The following is a 22,451-nucleotide window of genomic DNA, read 5'->3' as shown; positions in this document are numbered from 1 at the left end:
CCCAAAAAATGCTGGCAAATTTGTAAATTGCTAGAATCATGAATTAGTTGCAGGGAAAAGATGACAGGAAATAAGTGGGGGAATGGAATTGATGGGATGAGAAAAGATTGAAAAGAACTGTGAACAAATGGTCTTGTTGATTTTTGACTTTATTGAATATGGACATTGTTACTAGAAGTTACTAAAGGGAAAGTTGAAGTAAAAAAGCAACCAAGATCTCATCTGCTGAAATGCAAGGAGCTGAATGGCAGCCTTTTCCTTCTGCTCATTCTATTCTTACCTGAGTTTTAAATGGCTCTTTTGACAAGCTAAGATATGATGGCCCAAATTGTTGCCTCTTCTGTCAAGTTCAAGATTATTTCACTCTTACCTGTACAGCTTGCTCTTGTTTGGATGGTTCTTTATTTTAGGATGAAAATTTCTGGAAACACATAATTGCCATTTGGCTAGAGATTGGGAACATAATGGAACTGCAGAGCAAAGAAACAGCCTTGCAGCCCATGCAACTCATCCTGGTGCCCAAGAAGAACAGGGTGAGCTGCCTCAATGACTATCGCCCAGTTGCACTAACTTCTACTGTGATGAAATGCTCTGAGAGGCTGGTTGTGGCCAGAATGTGGCATATACCTAAACAAAGGTGTGGACCCACTCAATTCGCCTATCGTCACAATTGCTCCAAAGCAGATGCAATATTGCTGGCTCTCCATTCACCTCTGGATCACCTCAAAAACGACAAATCATACATACGGTTGCTTTTCGACTACAGCTCAGCCTTCATCATCATTATTCTCTCAGTGTTGGTCAAGAAGCTACAAACTCTGGGCCTCTACACCACCCCCTCCACCCTTTGCAACTGGATCCTTGACTTCCTCATCGGGAGACCACATTTATGAATTGGAAATAGTTACCTCCTCACTGATTATCAACACAGGCACACCTCAAGGATGCGGGCTTAGCCCACTGCTCTACTCATTATACACCCATGACTGTGTTGCCAGGCACAATTCCAATACTATCTACAAATTTGGCGATGATACCGCAGTTGTCAGCAGAATCACAGATGGCAATGAGGAAGTGTTCAGGAGTGAGATAGATCAGCTCATTGAATGGTGCAACATCAGCAAAACCAAGGAGATGATTGTGGACTACTAGAAGAAGTCAGGGGAATATGACCCAGTCCTCATTGAGGGCTCAGTAGTGGAGAGGGTCAAGAACTCCTGGGTGCCAACATCTCTAAGGATCTGTCCTGGACCCTTCATGTCGATGCAATCATGAAGAAGGCTCGCTAGCGGCTATACTTTGTGAGACATTTAAGGAGATTCAGTATATTACTGAAGACACTCAAACTTCTACAGGTGTAGCATGGAGAACATTCCAGCTGGTTGCATCATTGTCTGGTATGGAGGCGCAAAACCTCAGGAAAAGGGAAAGCTCCAGGGGGTTGTTAACTCGGTCTGCAACGTCACAGGCACCAAACTTCACTCCATCGAGGACTTCTACAAGAGGTGTCTTAGAAAAGCAGCCTCTATCCTCAAAAACCCCACCACCTAGGCCATGCCCTCTTCATTCTGCTACCACCAGGAAAAAGATACAGAAGCCGGAAGACGAGCACTCAGCGGCATAAGGACAGCTTCTTCCCCGCTCCCATCAGATTCCTGAATAATGAAGACACTGCCTTACTTTTCGTGCACTATTCCTTTTACTTATTGTTGTAAGATGGTTATAATATGAATGTTTGCGCTCTGACGCTGCTGCAAACACTGAATTTCCTGACTTGTTCATGACAATAAATTCTGATTCTGTCATTAGCTGTTTTGCTTTTTTGTGAGATTTGGTATTTCCTTAAGTACGACCAAGTTCCTGTGTAATGGCTTTTTGTCACAGGGTAAGTCTGACTATTGGCAACCATACAGCCTCTCTGGTTTAGAAACCTTCACACACCAAGCAGTGATCCATGCAGCAGAGGAGCAATTATTTATTCCAGTGTAAGTCCATTTGCAAAAATAGAGGTTTCAGGCTTGATCTTGTAGGGCACTCTGGGTCTGTTCTGTTAATTAAGGAATGTTGCTTCAAGACTGCCATGCAGTCTTGTAGTTTCCTTCAATCTTGTTCAATTTCAGATCTTATGCTATTGCATCTCTTAAATCCATATGTGAGCTTTCAACATTTGAAAACAGCTGCTGGATCAGCAGTCTCTTGTCTCAAGTCCTCAATGAACTTGAGTTTAGGCATATTCCTTGAGTTTGATCTTGATGAATCAAGCAACTTCCATTTCACTGAATCGGCCCTTTGTTAGTCTGAAACTCAATGCAATTGTGAGCAATCCTGTGCCCTCTCTCTTTAAAGTGATTGACCACACCAGATTTTTCCTAACTTGTAACGTGCCTCGTTTGATTAAATTTCCCCTCCTGCTCCATTGTAAGTAGAGAAATTTTCAAATGGTTTCATCTCCTATTGCATTATTGCCCTGAAGTCCTTTAAAGATTTAATCTTGGATTTTGCATTTTGATAAGAACATGCAATATTGATATGGATTTTACAAATTACATGAGCAAGAATATCCTTGAAATTGCTCTACAACTTGGGTCTCTGATTTGATCATGATGTTGGGTGCTGTGTTTATTGAGCTTGCACATTCTTCCATAATCATGTAATTTTCCAACTGATACTTTGCTCTTATAAACTAGAGACATGCAGTTGGATTAATTGGCTACTATAAATTCCATTTAAATTAGATGCATGTAAAAGCATCAAAGGGAGTTGAAGGACATGAGAAATTGTGTTGCAGGGCTACAGGGAAATAAGGGAGGTGAAGACTCATGGGATTGTTTTGTCAGTATAGACCCAAATCTGGTGCAATTGGAGACAGCAAAGCTTCACTCCCATATGAGTTTCTATGCCCGATTTGACCACTCTCAGCAAAGAAGAACTGCTGCACACCCTTTTGTCCCCTGATGATCTTCTATTGTCAGTACCTGACTGAGTTCCAAACACCTGTGCTGACCAACTGGCCAATTTACTCATGGATATTTTCAACATCTCACTCTCAACAGGGCGTGATACCCACCTGTTTCAAACAGGCGTCAATTATACCAGTGCCCAGTTCATCCAAACTGTTGACCTGTTTTAAGATGGTAAAACAATAAATATTTCTAATATTTCAGGGCTTTTTTTAAGGAAGTTTATTATTTAAATTTAGACATGCTGCATGGTCACAGACCCTTCCGGTCAATGAGTCTTTGCAGCCCAATTACACCCAATTGACCTGCCTAAATATCTACCGACCACTGTCACTCTCGTCCACAGTGACGATATTTTGAGAGTCTGCTATTAATGCAGATCAACTCCTGTCTGAGCGGCAACATGGATCCGTACAAGTCATCATCCCCTCAAAACTAATCAGCAAATTCCAAGACCTGGGCCTCAATATCCCACTGTGCATTCTCAATAGGGGCCCTTCAACCTCACTGGGGGCACAGCACATTTATGTAAAAGCCTTGTTTTCTTTTCACCTCACGTAGCATATATGTTTTCTGTTTTTTTTTGTGTAGGCTGTAGGAGAGAAGTGCGGAAGAATCCAAAACTTGATGGTTTCACACGGAAGGGGTCATAAACGTTAAACAGAGTTGAGAATGACTGTGTTAGATTATGCTCAATTATTTCTATTTGCCCAAACATTTACAAATACTGTACATCTTCAGATAAAACGCCTCCAAAATTGTGTTTGCACCATCTTTGCCTCTGATGTCTTACAGTGTCTACATTCTCTTCTTTCCTGACTTTCTCTGGTATTCTTTCCCCGTGCTTTGCAATAGTCCCTTTATGTTGTTAAATTTTGGTGGTAAATCTTATCCACAATATATTTGATTCAATTCAAGGAAACCCCCATCCTGGGAGACTGGCCCCTCTTTCCTCAATACGTGACAATAATTCCTGAACTGAAGTCTCTTAACTTTATAATGTGAATACTTCTCATCTATTCTGTTGCCTTTATTGTGTCTTTATATTTCTGTTGAATACAATTGTAGTTTTAGTTTTTTGTTTGGTAATTTTTCTTGCAAAGTACCTTTTCGGCTGCATCAAGTTAGAATTGCCATGCATTTGTACATTGTGTGATGTATACAACAATAAACTTCTTGTAATTTCTCTTTGAACCATGCATTTAATGATAATCCATTTGACCCTTTGCTACTTTGCCTAAAGTGCAAGTAGTAATTCTAAGATTACTACCTTGACAGTCCTGTCTTTAACTTTAGACTCTGGCTGATCATAACAGCAGAATACCCAAGGTTCGTTGTTTATTTCAAGGACTATGGCAGCTGGACATTTGATGGTCTTAACTCCCTTTTAGAACATTGGCCAGCAGCACTACTGTTAGAAACTCAGGTTTTTAGCTTGCCTACTGTAGGCCAAAGTTCATCAAGCTGTAGAATTTCACTGCAAGTGTGATTGCAATGGATCTCAATGGAATCTTGAATTATGCAGATGTAACACAACATATCACATTGCTTAGTTACAAAACTAATGAAAGGACAAGTATTCACATCAAAGAAAAAAGGAAGACTAAAAGTGGTAAAATTTGACAAAGCCTTTAAAAACAAATTTGCATAAAGGATTAGGACAGAACAGGCTATAATGTATATGTGTGTTTATAAGTAGGGAGGAAATTGAATTGCAGGAGGATAAAGTATTTTGGTCATGACTAAGACAGGGAGGCGGGGAGTCAGGGACCAAAATGAAGATTAAGAAATAGTTTTCTGATCAAGGATGAAATGTCATGTAAAGTGAAATAAAAAGTTGAGAAACGAGTAGGAGACTAAGGATGGAATGAAGAAATGAAAAATTAAGAATCTATTATGAATGGTGAGATAGCTTTTTGGTAGCTCTCCTACGTAGCCAAATGTATAAATATGGATATTAGGTAAGCGTGTAACAAAGGCATGATGCTTTTATTGTATTTAAACTTTCATACAGTTTTCAGGTGTATGCGTGTTGGGAAAATGAAGATGGGATCATTGTCTTTAATAATGTATATAATTAATGTATGTAATGAGCATGCCACAAGGCAGAATAATACTTTAACCATATAACATATAACCATATAACAATTACAGCGTGGAAACAGGCCATCTCGACCCTTCTAGTCCACACCGAACCAAGTACTCTCCTCTAGTCCCACCTGCACCCTGTCCATGACCCTTGTCTTGTTATTGGGGCCAAAATTCTTCAAAATAATTTTTCTGTCAATACTCAGGCCAGTGAGGGAAAGCATCTATAGATAAAACGACTAATGTGCACAGAGGTTATTCTAATAATCACCCAGTATAGTGCTTTCATGAAAAGAAGTTTTGGGCAAGTTCAGGCTTATATACTATCTCCGCCGACGAGGCTTGCAGGTCTTCCTTGGCCGCCGTTCTGATCCCGAGGAGGACCCAGGGTAACTCGTCTGCCCAGTCCGGGCCGGAAAGTCTTACCATCAGAGTTGCCTTTAAGTGTTGTGGAACCTCTCCACCAAGACTGTAGGTAATCAAGGAATCAGTTGTGCAGTAGAGATACAAGAACAAATGAGCAATGGAATTGGTTTTGTTTGTGTTAATTTCAAGAAGTGAAGTGGTTAATGTCAAACAAGATATATTTGGAGGTGTAAAAAGAAAGCACAAAGCCTTCGACACCGTGAGCAGGAAAGGGCTTTGGCAAATACTAGAGCGCATCGGATGCCCCCCAAAGTTCCTCAACATGATTATCCAACTGCACGAAAACCAACAAGGTCGGGTCAGATACAGCAATGAGCTCTCTGAACCCTTCTCCATTAACAATGGCGTGAAGCAAGGCTGTGTTCTCGCACCAACCCTCTTTTCAATCTTCTTCAGCATGATGCTGAACCAAGCCATGAAAGACCTCAACAATGAAGACGCTGTTTACATCCGGTACCGCACAGATGGCAGTCTCTTCAATCTGAGGCGCCTGCAAGCTCACACCAAGACACAAGAGAAACTTGTCCGTGAACTACTCTTTGCAGACGATGCCGCTTTAGTTGCCCATTCAGAGCCAGCTCTTCAGCGCTTGACGTCCTGTTTTGCGAAAACTGCCAAAATGTTTGGCCTGGAAGTCAGCCTGAAGAAAACTGAGGTCCTCAATCAGCCAGCTCCCCACCATGACTACCAGCCCCCCCCACATCTCCATCGGGCACACGAAACTCAAAACGGTCAACCAGTTTACCTATCTCGGCTGCACCATTTCATCAGATGCAAGGATCGACAACGAGATAGACAACAGACTCGCCAAGGCAAATAGCGCCTTTGGAAGACTACACAAAAGAGTCTGGAAAAACAACCAACTGAAAAACCTCACAAAGATAAGCGTATACAGAGCCGTTGTCATACCCACACTCCTGTTCGGCTCCGAATCATGGGTCCTCTACCGGCATCACCTACAGCTCCTAGAACGCTTCCACCAGCGTTGTCTCCGCTCCATCCTCAACATCCATTGGAGCACTTTCATCCCTAACGTCGAAGTACTCGAGATGGCAGAGGTCGACAGCATAGAGTCCACGCTGCTGAAGATCCACCTGCGCTGGGTGGGTCACGTCTCCAGAATGGAGGACCATCGCCTTCCCAAGATCGTGTTATATGGCGAGCTCTCCACTGGCCACCGTGACAGAGGTGCACCAAAGAAAAGGTACAAGGACTGCCTAAAGAAATCTCTTGGTGCCTGCCACATTGACCATCGCCAGTGGGCTGATATCGCCTCAAACCGTGCATCTTGGCGCCTCACAGTTTGGCGGGCAGCAACCTCCTTTGAAGAAGACCGCAGAGCCCACCTCACTGACAAAAGGCAAAGGAGGAAAAACCCAACACCCAACCCCAACCAACCAATTTTCCCCTGCAACCGCTGCAACCGTGTCTGCCTGTCCCGCATCGGACTTGTCAGCCACAAACGAGCCTGCAGCTGACGTGGACATTTACCCCCTCCATAAATCTTCGTCCGCGAAGCCAAGCCAAAGAAAAAAAAAAGGCATTGAAATAATGTATAAAAAGAGCTGGTTGCAAACAGTAAAGTGTCAGGAAAATAGAAGGATAAAAGTAGTATTTCAAGTGCAGGCTTATCATAATATTCATCCAAACTGTTGACCTGTTTTAAGAGGGTAAAACAATTAATATTTCTAATATTTCAGGTTTTTTTCAAGTAAGTTTATTGTTTAAATTTAGACATGCTGCATGATCACAGGCCCTTCCGGTCAATGAGTCTGTGTAGCCCAATTACAGCCAATTGGCTGACAGCATTAGTGCATTTTGAAGGGTGGGAGGAAACCCATGCAGACATGAGGAAATGTACACACTCCTTGTAGATAACGCTGGATTAAAAACTCCATTTGTTGGAGCTGTAACAGTGCTGCGCTAACTGCTGCACTAACAACATCACATTTTATAATTTTCTTTATTAAGCAGAAGATGAAACCATAATAATCATGAAACAGTTTTTTCTATTTGATGTACGCATGAAGCATTTGTTGCAGACAAACTTAGGTGACAAACTTTGATTTTTTTGCTTTATGTTCAGCAGTATGCATTTAAAAGTTCTTATTGACGTAAAAATTAAAATAATAGCCTTTAACATTATTTGGTGGTGTCCTGGGTAAACTTGTACCTCTCACTTTGTTCATTTTAGATTGGTCACAGTGCTTGAGCTTCTTTCTTCTTCTTTGGCTTGGCTTCGCAGACGAAGATTTATGGAGGGGTAATGTCCACGTCTGCTGCAGGCTTGTTGGTGACTGACAAGTCCGATGCGGGACAGGCAGGCACGGTTTCAAGGGAAAATTGGTGGGTTGGGGTTGGGTGTTGGGTTTTTCCTCCTTTGTCTTTTGTCAGTGAGGTGGGCTCTGCAGTCTTCTTCAAAGGAGGTTGCTGCCCGCCGAACTGTGAGGCGCCAAGATGCACGGTTGGAGGCGATATCAGCCCACTGGCGGTGGTCAATGTGGCAGGCACCAAGAGATTTCTTTAAGCAGTCCTTGTACCTCTTCTTTGGTGCACCTTTGTGCCAGTGGAGAGCTCGCCATATAACACGATCTTGGGAAGGCGATGGTCCTCCATTCTCGAGATGTGACCCACCCAGCGCAGTTTGGTCTTCAGCAGCGTGGATTCGATGCTTGTGTACTCTGCCAGCTCGAGTACTTCGATGTTGGTGATGAAGTCACTCCAATGAATGTTGAGGATGGAGCGGAGGCTGCGCTGATGGAAGCGTTCTAGGAGCCGTAGGTGATGCCGGTAGAGGACCCATGATTTGGAGCAGAACAGGAGCCAAGGTATGAGCTTGAGCTACCGAAAGAAAATAGACACACACACACCGAGAGCAGTTCAGCTTATACAAATCTTTATTACAAATTCTAAAGCTGATATCAAACTACAATATGCAAGCCCTTCCCAATTATACTCATCAATGCCTGGACTGGTCCCAATTGCCGAGGCGAGGCAACGACTGCACACTTGTAGTAGGTTGTCAGGGCACAGGTTGCAGCTTCTCCACCTCCCCCGACCAGGACGTTGGCTGGACTCTAGAAGTTCTTCTTGCTGAGAGGTGTTGCCACCTCTTGGAGAGTTTCAAACTGCAGCAGCGGGACCATGGCTTATATTACCCAAAAACTGCTTACCCAAGCACCTATTCCCAGCACAGAAAGAAAGATAAGCAAGCAAGCAAGTTAGCATGCCTAGGCTTCTATCGAATAACTCAACCCTTCAGCTTATCACTTTGAATACAATGGTTTATTTTGCATCAAGGCTAGGCCTCTGACAGTCTGTGACCAAAACATTGCGTCAAGACTAGGCCTCTGACAGATTAAATGTTCTTGGTACACAGATGTCCTTTTGTCAGATAACTGCATCTCTGGCCCCTCGGTGGAATTTAGCTTATGTCTGCTGATTCTAAAACACAAGCAGGTTCTCAGCCTTGCAGAAACAAAGGCTGCAAAAGTAAAAAACACGGTTTAAATCTGAAGCAAAAAACATGGTTTAAATCTTCCAATACAGGTGGTTTTATGTGTGACAAAAAGAATGAGTGAAATAGGATATCATTATGGATATCAATATATCAATAGGATGTCAGTAGGTTGTTTGGATAAATCAAGATCATCTAGCTAAGGCTCAAAACAGACTGGTCACTAGTGCATTCAAGTATTAACCGGGTAAATTTGTTAAGCGTTGACATTATTTCATTTAGGTATGATTTGAATTTTTTTAATAGTGGGTTGGATTGAATGATCTGGAAATAAGTGAGAAATGAGAAGTGGAAGTCGTGCTTTCTCAGAATAAAAAAAATGATTTTTCATCTCTCATCACCATTTCACTGAATCCCTACAATTGCCCCTCTCCCTTATTGAGATTAGTTTAACTTTTAGTTCTTTATTGCACCTGCTCCCCTTTTATTTATTACTTGGCAGCTTATTTTAGCAATCAGAAGACCAGAAATTGGGAAATCAAGTGCGCAGTGGCTCATCCTTGTTTTGATGGTCAAGTCAGAAGGTTTTCTCTGCAATTTTATAGCAGGTGTAGTTAGATATACTGGGCTTCCATTCAGCTCAAGGCATTCCCCACTGTAAATGAAGTATGCTTTGGTTTTGAGATTGTTGAAGTAATAAATGAGATAGGATATAAAAAATTAATTTGCGCAATATTGGTAGAATTTCTGGATTCTCTGAAATTCAACAAGTTGTGGCTTGTCTCCATCATCTCATAATATTGATCACATTAAAGTTTGAACTTAATTAGAATTAGATTAATAAGTAAATAGTTCTTAGGAAAATGCTGGAGATGCTCTGATTAGATGGTGTCTGTTGGCAGAGAAACAAAGTTAAAATTTCAGGTTAATGAAACTAGTTCCATCTGTTTAAAAAAAAATTATGAGCATTTGTTGGAATTATTTTTCTTCTCACTGCTCAGGTAATAGGACACTGGTGGGCAGGGCATGCCAACGGTTGAAAAATCTCAACCTGTAGGCCTCTAGAACAAACGCCATGCTACCCCAAGGAGCAATGTGTAACTCCCCTTGTAAGAGCATCACTTGGATTTTGGAAGCAATGGATATTGCAGCGCTTTTAACGTAGTGGTTAGTGCAACGTTGTGTGCTGCTGCCTGTAAGAAGTTGGTACATTCTCCCCATGTCTGCATGGGTTTCCTTCAGGTGCCCTTGTTTTCTGCCACCCTCCAAAACGTACAGAGTTGTAGGTTAATTGCGGTATTTGGGCAGCGTGGGCCAGAAGGGCCTGTTACTGAGCTGTGTTTAAATGTATAAATGGCTCTAATGAGTTACTTGGCATATTAAGCCTATCTTTCTTAATTGTGATGCAGGATAATATATTGTTCTGGTAGGTATATTGTGTTTGAAATATTTACTTCTGATTGCTGTGCAGTAGATTAGTTTTTTTTCTATTAAACAGCATCCATTCAGGATGTCACTTTCAGAAGAAGCTTTTAGCAATGAATTCTGCAGATAGATTATTTGCTAAAACTTTGGCTAATTACCCTTGCTCTGTCCATTAAAGCTTTGAATGTTGGCTCAGTGTACTGATTAAGATTCGTTTGACCTGTTAAATGTATCTAGAGGATGTTAATGTTCTATTTAGTTGTGTTTTTTTTAATGCAGCCATGTTTGTTTTAATGCAGGCAGCCTTCCAGTCTAGTCAGAATGCAGCACCTCCTCCTCTAGTGTACTCCCAAAATCCACAGACAATGACTACACAACCACAGACAAGACAGGTAAACTATCTTTGGAAAATTGCTTTCACGGCATCTTGATTTCATTCACGTTTATTGTTCAGGTATTAAAAAGCATGCTTTTGATGTAACGCATTTTATTTTCCATGCTTTCCACAACAGAATAATTGACAGCTAGTCAATGATATATGCAAATTAAAAGTAGTAAAACACTGAAAATACTGTGTGGGAAGAGAAGCAGATCACATTTCAAATCCAGCACCTCTTGTCAAAACTGAGGAGGAAAAAAAAGCACGTGGCGCTACAAAAAGGGTGGCGGGACAGGGGAGTGTCTGATGGGAGTGGCCATGAGGATAAGTTGTAAACAAGGTTACTTGCACAATGAATGAATGACACAGTTAGAGAGTGAGGACATGGGTAAACAAAGTGAAAGTTCTGACCCAAACATTGACAGTTCTTTTTCTCGCACTGATGCAGCTTGACCTGCTGAGTTCCTCCAGCAGATTGATCTCTGCTTCAAATTCTACCATCTGCTATCTGTGTCTCCAGAATAATGCAGGAGTTGAGAGAAGCAGGACAGGAAGACCGGCTGGCAGATTCAGCAGAGAAACACCTTCCAGCCTCTACCTTTTTTGCAACTCTGCCATCTTCAAAGAGTTTCCCCATCTTACTACTTCCCTTTCAGCATTTCACAGGGGTGATTCCTTTACAATTCCCTGGTCCACTCTATCCCCTAAAACACTTGCCCTTGAAAACACAATGATGCAATGCTAGTTCATTCACCCCCCCCCCACCCCCTTCTTTTCCATCATCCAGAGACCCAAACACTTTTCCCGAGTGCAGGAGTGATTTGCTTGCATTTGCAGTTCACAGTGTGGTTTTTACTTTGGAGAAACCAAATGCACATTGGGTGACTATTTCACAGGACACCTATGTTTAACCCTTCAGCAACCCTCAGGTTCCTTTGTTGCCACTTTAATTCTTCATTCACCTTTCACTGTGACCTGTTTGTCAGTAGCTTCCAGCATGGTTACAGTATTACCCTATACAAGCTTGAAAAGCAGCACCTCAATTTCTTTCTGCTCGTGACTTCTAGATTTGATACTGAATTCTGCCATTTCAAGCAACTTTATTTTTATATCTGTATCAGTCACTCATCAATGGTATTGGCTTTTTTTTCCGCCTGGCAACTTGATCTGCTGTGCACAAGTTCCTGCTCTGCATAGAAGTTGCTTCGTATCAGTCATCATCAGTGGTGAAGATGCACCCTGACTTTTAATTGAATGTATACCAACCCATTAAATAACTTGAGAATTACTGCCTTGAGATTCATTTCTCCTGGATGTTCATTTATTTACAAATGATTTTAATTCTAAATCTGGAGCTAAACAAAGTCTGAGAATGAAGAGATTGTAGCTTAATGCACAAAAATGCTGGAGGAACTCAGCAGCAGGTCATGCAGCATCTTTGAAAGCACAGAAATATTACCAATGTTTTCGGGCTTGAGTTCTTTGTCAGTGTATGAGCAAAAAGCAGACAGGAGCCTAATTAAAATGGTTGGGTGAGGAGCACAGGCAAGATGTCCTAGGTATGGGTAAGAGAGCGGAAGAAATGATGTTGGGAAGTGGTACGGAGAGGGGGGAGGGATGGTTCTCTGAATTGGGAGGGAAGTGGTTTGGCAATTGGAGGAAAGGAGGCAGAAGTATGGGGCAGGGGGCGACAGGGGAGGCCCTAAGGGAAACAAGAGAAATCGATGTTAATGCCATCTAGTTAGAGAGTGCCCAGACGGAACACTAAGTGTTGTTCCTGCAGTTTGCTGTCAGACCCTTTCTGGCAGTGCATGAGATCATGGACAGACTTGTCAGTGTCCAGCTGCCTATCCCATTCCCTCTCCATTCAGAGAGCCATCCCCTCCCCTTATCACTTCTCAGTTTTTTTTTCCCCTCTTTTGCCTTCCCACCCACATATCCACCTGTGACCTCTTGCCTGTTGGCTTGTGTCCTCCCCACGTTTTTTTTCCGGCACCTGCCTGCATTTTGCTCATACCTTGACTGAGTTTTTCCAATATTTCTGTGTATAATTCTAAATACTTGCTTTTCTTGAACTGATGTAGAAGTTCTTGTGTGTGATTCAATTTAAGACAACAATTGGGCCTGTTGAAGAACTTGAAATACTGTAATTGCTTGTAATGGGGCTAATGTTTGTCTACCTTAATTAGTGAAGACACAGAACTGTCATGTTATCATTATCATGTTAATATTTGCACTGAATAGTATAGAATTCATAGTTACTATAGATTCTTCAATCCCACTTCACAATAGAGTTCTGCAAGATTTACAATATCTTGTCAAAGTCAACCCTGATGTCGGATATGATGGGCACCAGAAACGTCTGGCTTCTTGTTGGAAATTCCTTTCTGTACCAAAACTGATCAAGCAACATATTTTACCATTTTCCAAACCAGAACTACAACAGGAATGAATGATCAAGTTTGTTCAACCTAGCACCTCTTTTAAATGACTCCATTTTGTGGAAGTGCAATGATATCTTGGCTTCAAAATCTGTTTGATTCACAGATTCTGTAATGACTGATACCTCACAGAAGTTTTGCTCACTTTTGAGAGATTTTCACTTCTCTCTGTAATGATCTGTAGTATTTGTGCTGAACAGGGAATTATTGATCTTTAGAATTGAGTTAATGCGAGGTCTTGCTCCACTATTACTTTAATTGATGATGGGCTGTTTTTCCACTTTTATTCCCAACTCCTTATCAGGTCTTTTTGGATTTCCTTACTGCTCATAACACAAGACCTTCCCAGTGTTTTCATGGAGTTGATCCACATCAGCATCTCCAATTGTTCTCTTTCTCCATTTATTCCTTTTACACTAGTCCCATTGAAAGTAGTTATCATCCTTATCGTCAGTAACCTGGTTTTTACTCCATTCACCATTTCCTTTTTTCACTAAGCTTGAAAAGCATGTAAATAGCTATTTTTTAAAATTTAATTTTCAATGAACATCAAAGGCAGGGTCAGCAGGAAGCGATTGAGCTAGTTTGATTTTCCCCTGTCCTCAATGTGATTGTCCATTGGTTCTTTTTAAAGTTCATTATTGATCACCCTTATTGATCTCATCTTTCTAAAATTAGCATTTGTCAAGGAGCTTCTGATCCAGTCAGCACAACTCTATCCTTTGTAATTACCCCATCCTTTGATATTAACTCATTTGTGTTAGAGCTGTAGGCTTGTAAAACTATGTACACAGTAGTTAGTTTGATCTCTACCTCCGTTTTGTAATACTGCAATATGATTGGACTGCGTGCTTATTAGAAAGCCAAAACTTTGTTCTGTTCCATTCATAACGTAACTACTACCCTTATTATCTTTTGGGCAGTTGCTCTGAAGTCAATTCCACTTATTTCTCTGATGTCATACTTCTGCAGGGTTTTACTCAAGGTTATTAGCAAAAACCCATCTTGGTCTTGAATTGTTTGGCCTTGGGTTTGATGAATTAACATGCTTTATTAAGTTTAACTAAACATTTCTGTTCAAACAACCACCTGTTGTATTTACTTACTGAAAGAGTAAACCAGACCTTGCAAAAAGAAAATCATTAAACTGGTCATTTATGAAAAGTTCATGCACCATTTTGCTTTAAGGTTGAACTTTACTTCTGCCAAGATGTCACCTTGCAGACAGCTTGTTGACAGCCGCATAGAATTGCCACTCCAAAGCTGGTTACCAAGACTTGAACAAGAATGTTTTTGCCTTCTGCTCCATTATGAGACCTGCTTTCAGGAACATCATTGAAATAAATCAATGATACCTATTTAAAGAATGACATTTTGAAAATTCATTTTTATCCTCCTTTATCCCATTTTTAATTGCCCTCTTCCCCTAACTGCATCTACTTTCCATTTTAAAGAATGAGACCTTGTTACCGGTTCCTCTTACCTGTGCCCTGTGGTAATATCATAATGTATCTTAACGCATCACAACTGGATTCGTTATCATTTATCACTTCAACACACTTTCCTTTTTTGAAAGCAAAGTTTACATAAATTAAGGTTTTTAATTGCCGTTGCAAATTTAAGATTCCAAGAAAATTTAAATTTGTGTATGATTATTACTGAGCACTTATAAAGGTCAACACATCTTTATAGAGCCATTAAAGTGTTCATTACTTAATTTCTATATAGTATAAAAATTAACTTATTTAAGATGGAATGCTGACTTGTAATTCTGATTTGTGGAAAGCTTTGATTTTCCTTTAAACCTAATTTGTGTTTAGTGGCATCAAGTACTGGTATATTGGAACTGTGGTTTAATGCTTGTGCTTTTGAGTTTTCTAGTCTGTCCTTGCGTTCTTGCTGACTCTGTGTGCCTTTCCCTTGTGTATTTCTTACTTCTCTTCAGTTCGCAGCAGGGCCCCGGGCTGCCCACCACCAGGTATTTACCCCATTCACTTCATACATCTCAATTTTTGCCAAAAGAAAAATTAGCCTTAAGGAGTAGTTCTCATTTTACTGATCAAACAATGCATTTATGAAAGACAAATATTTGGTCACCAAAAGTTGCCGATATTTGGTTTGGACAATTGACCTTGAGCAGCAAAAACTTTGTTTGAAAAGATCTTTTCAATTGATTGACCTGTTAGCGGGTAATCATAAAAATGTCGAACTTCCTAATTTTCACCATATCTATTACAATGTGTCCCTGGATGAGAAGTGGACGTGACTGTTGTTTATAAAATGAAGTTAACATTGGGTACATCAACAAATGAATAAATCCTCTGGTTCGAGGTTGCTGAGGAAAGTTATGAAGGAAATTCCAGAGGTGGATATTTGTAATCTTGGAAAAGTATGTAGATTCAAGTTGGTTGTCTGAAGATGAGAAAGTATAATTATTCAAAAATGAATGAAGCCGGTAACTTCAGCTACCAATTTACATCAGTTTAACTTTGGTGATGGGGAAAGTGCCCAGAAGTAATTGGAATGGGAATCACTTGGGCATGTGTCGACGGAAAGTCTGTATAGATTTGTTAAAGAAAACTTATCTAACTAATTTGGATGGGTTTTATCAGGATATATTTGTGAAGGTGCCACCTCCCCATATATTTGAGTATCAACTATCTGAAATAAGTTGCACTTAGCACTTTTGGAATTGAAAGCATGGCTGTTGATGGTGAATTAAATTCAGTGAGTTAGTGAACGTGTTGCAATATATCTCGACGTTATGAGACTAGCAGATCAGAGAGAAAAAGGAACCTGTTAATGAAGATGAGAATTTTAAAATCAGTGTCATTTAATTTGTAACTAATGTAGGTTGATAAACAGAAATTATTACAAGTTAGGACGTGAAACCGTCCAGATCACGGCAGCCTGTGTACAAGAGTAAATGAGGAAAGCCTGAGATGAATACATTGGAATAGTCAAGGCATTGTTGAGGGTTTCAGAGTAAATTTTGAAAATTTAGACATAAAGCAAAGTGACTTGCCTTTTCAGCCCACGAGCCCATTCTGCACCCCCCCCCCCCCCCCCGGTACATTTTGAAGGATGGGAGGAGACCAGAGCCTCCAGGTAAAACCCATGCAGGCACAGGGAGAACATACAAACCCCTTACAGACAGCACGAGTGCTGTAACAACATTGCGCTAATACTTCCACCCACTAATATTGGGTAGTATTATTAAGGTGGAAATAAGCAGTGCCTGAAGGGCGAAGTATTAACAAAATCATCTAACATTGTGGAGCCAGGGTGGCAAGTTGGATGGTCAGCAATGTAATAAGTATGAGGAGGGCTTTGTGAAAATGTTGGCTCTATAAAGGGAGGGAGTGGATGTGGTTTGACGACTGGTGACTTTGGAAAGGTGAGAGTGAAGGGGAAAGTGCCAGTTTGAGGGTGAGATTGGAAAAGAAAGCATTGCAGGAAATGGAAGCTTAGCCTGATGGAGTAAAAAATTATCTGAGGTAGTGTATGAGGAAAAGCAAGTGAGGTCAATTGATATGGAGGTTAAAATCCCCAGCAATAACAAGTACTTAAGTACAGAAGCTGAAGAGGAAGTAGTGAAGATTCCTTTTTGGGTTAGAATGGGGCTGGAAAAACAGAATTTTTAAACTGATTAATGGTAGAACAAGGTGAGATATTCAAAGGAGGAGAAGAATAGGGCAGGTCGGGTATGATTTACTGCTAATAGGCTACACATCTCTGCTTGCTGCAGAGAACAAGAGGTGGAAGGTGAAGCCAGTCAAGGCCATTCCAAAGAATGAATTATCACTGTTCATCAGCTAGATTTCCATGAAGGTTGCAGTGCCTATCCAGTTAAGGGTGAAAAGAGCTTTTCTTATAAAGTAAATGGATATTTTGGTGTTTTGAGAGGTGGTGGGAGAGCTGACACTAACAATCCATTGTTAACTCTAGATGAGACAAGTTGGAAGGGAAGAGATTGGAAATATTAGGGCAGTGAAGATACAAAAAGGTTGGCAAGAGAGTAGGTTGGGATGTTTCGAGTTGCTTCTTGTAACAATAACAAGTTGTAACAAGTTGTCGAAATTGAAGCTGTAGGATTAATATAAGGAACCATTAGGCCATGTGCACTCATGGGTGATTTCTATGCACACTAAATCCATTAACTATATTGATTCTTGCTATTTAGTTGCTTCTGAGATAGGAACATAGGAAGTAGGAACAGGAGTAGGCCAAAAATGGGCCATCGAGCCTGCTCCGCCATTCAATACGATCATGGCTGATCTAATTTATGACCTAACTCCACCTACCTGCCTTCTCCCCATATCCCCTAATTCCTCTATCATGTAAAAATTTATCTAACAGAATTTTAAATATGTTTAATGAGGCAGCCTCAACCACTTCCCTGGTTAGAGAATTCCAAACATTGACTACTCTCTGGGAAAAACTATTTTTCCTCATCTCTGTCCTAAATCTACTCCCCCGAATGTTGAGACTGTGTCCTCTCGTTTTAGTTTCCCCGCCCAGCTCAAAAAACCTTCCAACATCTATCCTATCCATACCCTTCATAATCCTATATGTTTCTATAAGATCTCCTCTCATTCTTCTGAACTCGAGCGAATACAATCCTAGACGATTTAATCTTTCATCATAAGTCAACCCCTTCATCTCAAGGATCAACCTAGTAAACCTCCTCTGGACTGTCTCCAAAGCCAGTATATCCTTCCTCAAATATGGAGACCAGAACTGGACACAGTACTCCAGGTGCAGTCTCACCAGTACCTTATACAGTTACAACATTACCTCCCTACTCCTGAATTCAATTCCTCTAGCGATGAAGGCCAACATTCCATTCGCCTTCTTAATCACCTGCTGCACCTGCAACCTAACTTTTTGCGATTCATGCACAAGCCCTCCCAAGTCCCTCTGCACAACAGCATGCTGTAGTTTTTCACCCTTTAAATAATATTCAGCTCTTTTATTTTTCTTGCCAAAATGGATAACCTCACACTTACTAACATTGTACTCCATCTGCCAGATCTTTGCCCACTCATCCAGCTTAACTCTATCCCTCTGCAGACTCTCCACATCCTCATTACAATTTGCTCTTCCACTCAATTTGGTGTCATCCGCAAATTTGGCTACACCACATTTTGTCCCCTACTCCAAGTCATCAATGTAAATGATGAACAGTTGTGGGCCTAACACCGACCCCTGCGGCACCCCACTTACCACTCTCTGCCAACCTGAAAAACTCCCATTTATCCCGATTCTCTGCCTCCTGTCAGACAACGTCAGACAACCAACTTTCAATCCAGGCCAATATACTTCCCCGGACTCCACTTTCCTGTAACTTACTGAGAAGTCTCTTGTGCGGCACCTTATCAAACGCTTTCTGGAAATCCAAATATACAACATCAACCTGTTCCCCTCTATCCACCGCACCCATTATATCCTAAAAGAATCCTAACAAGTTTGTCAAACAAGATCTTCCCTTTCTAAAACCATGCTGCATCTGCCTGATTGAACCCTTACGTTCCAAAAGTTTCACTATTTCATCTTTAATGACGGCTTCAAGCATTTTTCCAACCAAAGACGTCAAGCTAATTGGCCGATAATTTCCCGTCTTCTGCCTATATCCCTTCTTAAAAAGTGGCGTGACATTTGCTGTCTTCCAGTCTGCCGGGACCTGCCCAGAATCCAAGGAATTTTGGTATATGACCACCAATGCATCAACTATAACTTCTGCTATTTCCTTCAGAACCCTTGGATGCATATCATCAGGACCAGGTGATTTGTCTGGCTTTAGTCCCATTAGTTTCTTCATCACTACTTCCTTTGTACAACTATTTTATCAAGGCCCTCCCCAACATTCACATCCTTAACTCCACACTTGGGCACGCTGGACGTGTCTTCCACCGTGTAGACTGACACAAAATATTTGTTCAATGCCTCGGCCATTTTCTCATTTTTTGCTACCAGTTTTCCTTTCTCATCCCCCAAGGGTCCTATGTTAACTCTGGCCACCCTCTTCAGTTTTATATATTTATAAAATTTTTTGCTTTCTGTTTTTATATTTTGTGCCAATTTACTTTCATACTCCTTTTTCCCATTTCTTATTACCCGCTTTGTAACCCCTTGTTGTCTCTTAAAGTTTTCCCAATCTTCCAGTTTCCCACTGCTCTTTGCAGCTTTGTACACCTGCGCCTTCAATTTTATACTCTCCTTTATTTCCTTTGTTAACCACGGTTGATTTTTCCCTCCCTTGCTGCCCTTTTTCCTGACCGGAATATATTTTTGTTGAGCATTACAAAATATTTCTTTGAAAATCTTCCACTGTTCCTCAACTGTTTCATCAATTAGCCTGTGCTCCCAGTCCACTCTGCCCAATTCCTCCCTCATCCTATGGTAGTCACCCCCTGTTCTAGAAACTGCCTAGAATAGCACTGGAGAGATGCATCAAGCAACTCTGCAAGATACTCCAGTTGGATTGCCAGGATGAGTTGGGTAACCTCTATGAGGTCAACATCTCTGGCATTGAGATTCTAATTGTATTTTTTAATCTATAGCCCATTGTTAGAATTATGAAAAAGACATTCGGTTACAGACAGAGGAAACCCTTCAAATGTGTTCTAAACCTTCCTTGGAAATAATGTAACATGGTTAGAGCCCTCCACTCTCAGTCCATCCATCAAACCAATTCGGTAACCAATTGACCATTTCATCCTTGATCCCTTGTTTTCTGTCCTTCTGCGATGCAGAATCTTGTCCAAGACTTTGCTAAAGTCCATGTAGACCATGTTAACTGCCCTACTCTCATCAATCTTACAAATGAAGGAACACTCCATCTCCCTTACTGTTCACCCATCACCTATCAAGCACTGAATGTCCTATCTGTGATATGGAGTTTGCAGATCTTATTTTGGCCTTGTCATCCATAGAAATGTAAAAGGTTCTATTATTGTCACATAATACTACATTTAGAATATAACATAAATGAAAATCTTTAATTTTTATCTACTGTAAGGCAGTCAGAGCTGCCACTTTGTCCAGCGGCCCTCACAGAAACTTACAGCAACTGGTGTTCCTCGGCAGTCTCCCCTCCAAGTACTGACTAGTCCTTGCCTCGTGTGTAAAGTGGGTGAGGACTTGCACTGGTTAAGCAGAACTACAAGTCAATGGCATGCTCAGCTGGTCAGACAGCATCTATGGAGAAACTGGATGTTAAAATTCTTGATCTTATTAAAACATCCCACTGGCAGAGACATCGGCGTGACTAATTAGTCACGGCAACTCAAGCGGCCAAAACATGGTTTGCCTTCTCACCAAGGCAACGTCTCAAATCAGTCGCGGCGACTAATGTTGTCCGCGACTGGGGAGACCTCTCCGCGTCGTTGCCGTGATCTCTCCTCAGTCTCCTTGGTCTCCAGCAGGTCGCGGAGATGTTGCAGAGAGGTCACGGCGACGCCACGGAGAGGTCGCAGAGACGTTGTGGAGACCTGCTGGAGACTGGAAAATGTCTCCAGAAAAATCGAACATGTTCGATTTTTCCGGTGATTCCCCGGAGACCCGGCTAGTCTCCAGGAGACGTTGCGGAGACCCGAATCGCCAGCAGGTCTCTACCTAGTCTCCAGGCCAGTGAGATAGGCCCTTTAGCTTCCGAGATCAGACAATCCCAGGCGTATTCAGGCTATTAGGTGCTGTAACTGGAGTAGAAGCAAATGCTCATTACTTTCCTTTTGGATTTCTACCTGATAATTTGAGTATTGTTTGTTTTGAGATGTGTAAAACATTTATCTTTATTTTTCATTGTAAATGGTAACATTTCCTTCTTTGGTCTTTCTTTTATTTTAAATCACACAAGACGTTCAAGATGTTTTTGTTTTCTTCTTGAGTTAATGTTAATTGCAATATTATTGTTGCACGTCTGTTGTAATTTTTGTCCAGTCTTTTCATTTGTGCATTCAGTACAGCTACATTGTTTAGTATTCTTCAGGAAGGGGGGGGGGGGGGGGAAATGCTACAAAGAGGAAATGTTTTGAGAAAATAACTTATTAACAAGAAAAGCAGAAAACTCAGGAAAGACTCAGCGTCCTTTTAGCACTGAAATAATAAATCTTACCGGACAATTGCTTTTGTATGCATTTTTTTAAAAAACAACTTTATTAGTTGTTTAATATAAAGTGCTGGAGAAAGTCTTCTTATAAGTGTTCTGTTTAGTTACTGTGTAATTTTGAAAGGTCTGATCAACCAGAGGGAATTTTTGGCATCGTGAAAGGTGACCATTCAACTGCTGATTTGATTTCCCTATATTGTTAAAATGTGACTTCTAATTCCTCCTGTAAAATGTGACTGAGGCTTTGAGATTTTCATGTAGCCAGTTCAAGCTGCCGTAGCAATTTATGAGATGATTGAAAATTTCCAAAAAGTGGTATTGGCACAGTTAGATTTCTGCCATACTTAATGGTAGACTCATCATTTTAAGGCAAGTAATGGGCCATATGTTTGATCAGTTTTTGGAACTATATTTTAAGGCTAATAAAGAGGCGATGGTGATCTTCTGTGGTTTTACCTTTTTCAACTGTCAGCAACTTTTTTGCATTTTCAATTGTGCAATTGTAAATCCTATTGTGTAGGATTGCTGTGTGATCCAGGGATCCATCATTTTCTTTAAGTCTTAACACAAAATAATTATTAGAGATTTTCCAAAGATAAATAAAATGTCACAGAAAACATCACAAAACAAACATCTCCATTGACAAGATACCTGTCGAAAACCTGTATCTTTAAGCCAATCATGACCAGATCTCTATTTTGGTTTGGCTGAAAAAGCAGTAGGGTTTGTGAGAGTGTTAAATTAAAATGATCATTGAGTAAACAAACAAAACTTCAAACATGCTATGAAAATCATTAATAAGATCTCGTAATGAGATGTGGTTTTGCGCGGAATCCTGTACATTAATCTGGGAAGGGGGTGAAATCTTGGAAGGGGGTGGTATTTCATTTTATCCTTTGGTCCATCTTCCCAACTTAAATGGATTTCCCCCAATAAACGGCTTGGCTTAGGTCATCAAATTTATGTAAATTTTAGATGATATGAGACAATGTAGCTAACATAAAGAAGCCAGAGTTCTATTAGAGATGCAGCCTATTTGGAGAATTTAGCTGGGATGTTTGGGTGGGGCGGAGGGTTTGTGCCTCGTGTGTAAAGTGGGTGAGGACTTGCACTGGTTAAGCAGAACTACAAGTCAATGGCATGCTCAGCTGGTCAGACAGCATCC

General features: G+C 40.9%; 1 protein-coding gene across 19 annotated transcripts in view; it reads left to right on the top strand.

The window, feature by feature from the left end:
- Window positions 1-22,451, top strand: part of eif4g3b (eukaryotic translation initiation factor 4 gamma, 3b) — a 346,564-nt gene that overhangs the window by 131,867 nt on the left and 192,246 nt on the right. For 18 of the 19 annotated variants that reach the window (XM_069919086.1, XM_069919085.1, XM_069919079.1 and 15 more), the window contains one exon: window positions 10,656-10,748. The exons of the other annotated variant lie outside the window; for it this stretch is intronic. In XM_069919086.1, the coding sequence (XP_069775187.1) occupies window positions 10,656-10,748 (93 nt within the window). The remainder of the gene's footprint in view (window positions 1-10,655; window positions 10,749-22,451) is intronic. 19 annotated transcript variants of the gene reach the window in all.

This window comes from Narcine bancroftii, chromosome 2 (assembly GCF_036971445.1).
Source record: "Narcine bancroftii isolate sNarBan1 chromosome 2, sNarBan1.hap1, whole genome shotgun sequence".
NCBI classification, from domain to species: domain Eukaryota; kingdom Metazoa; phylum Chordata; class Chondrichthyes; order Torpediniformes; family Narcinidae; genus Narcine; species Narcine bancroftii.
This window is presented reverse-complemented; position numbering and strand designations above follow the sequence as displayed.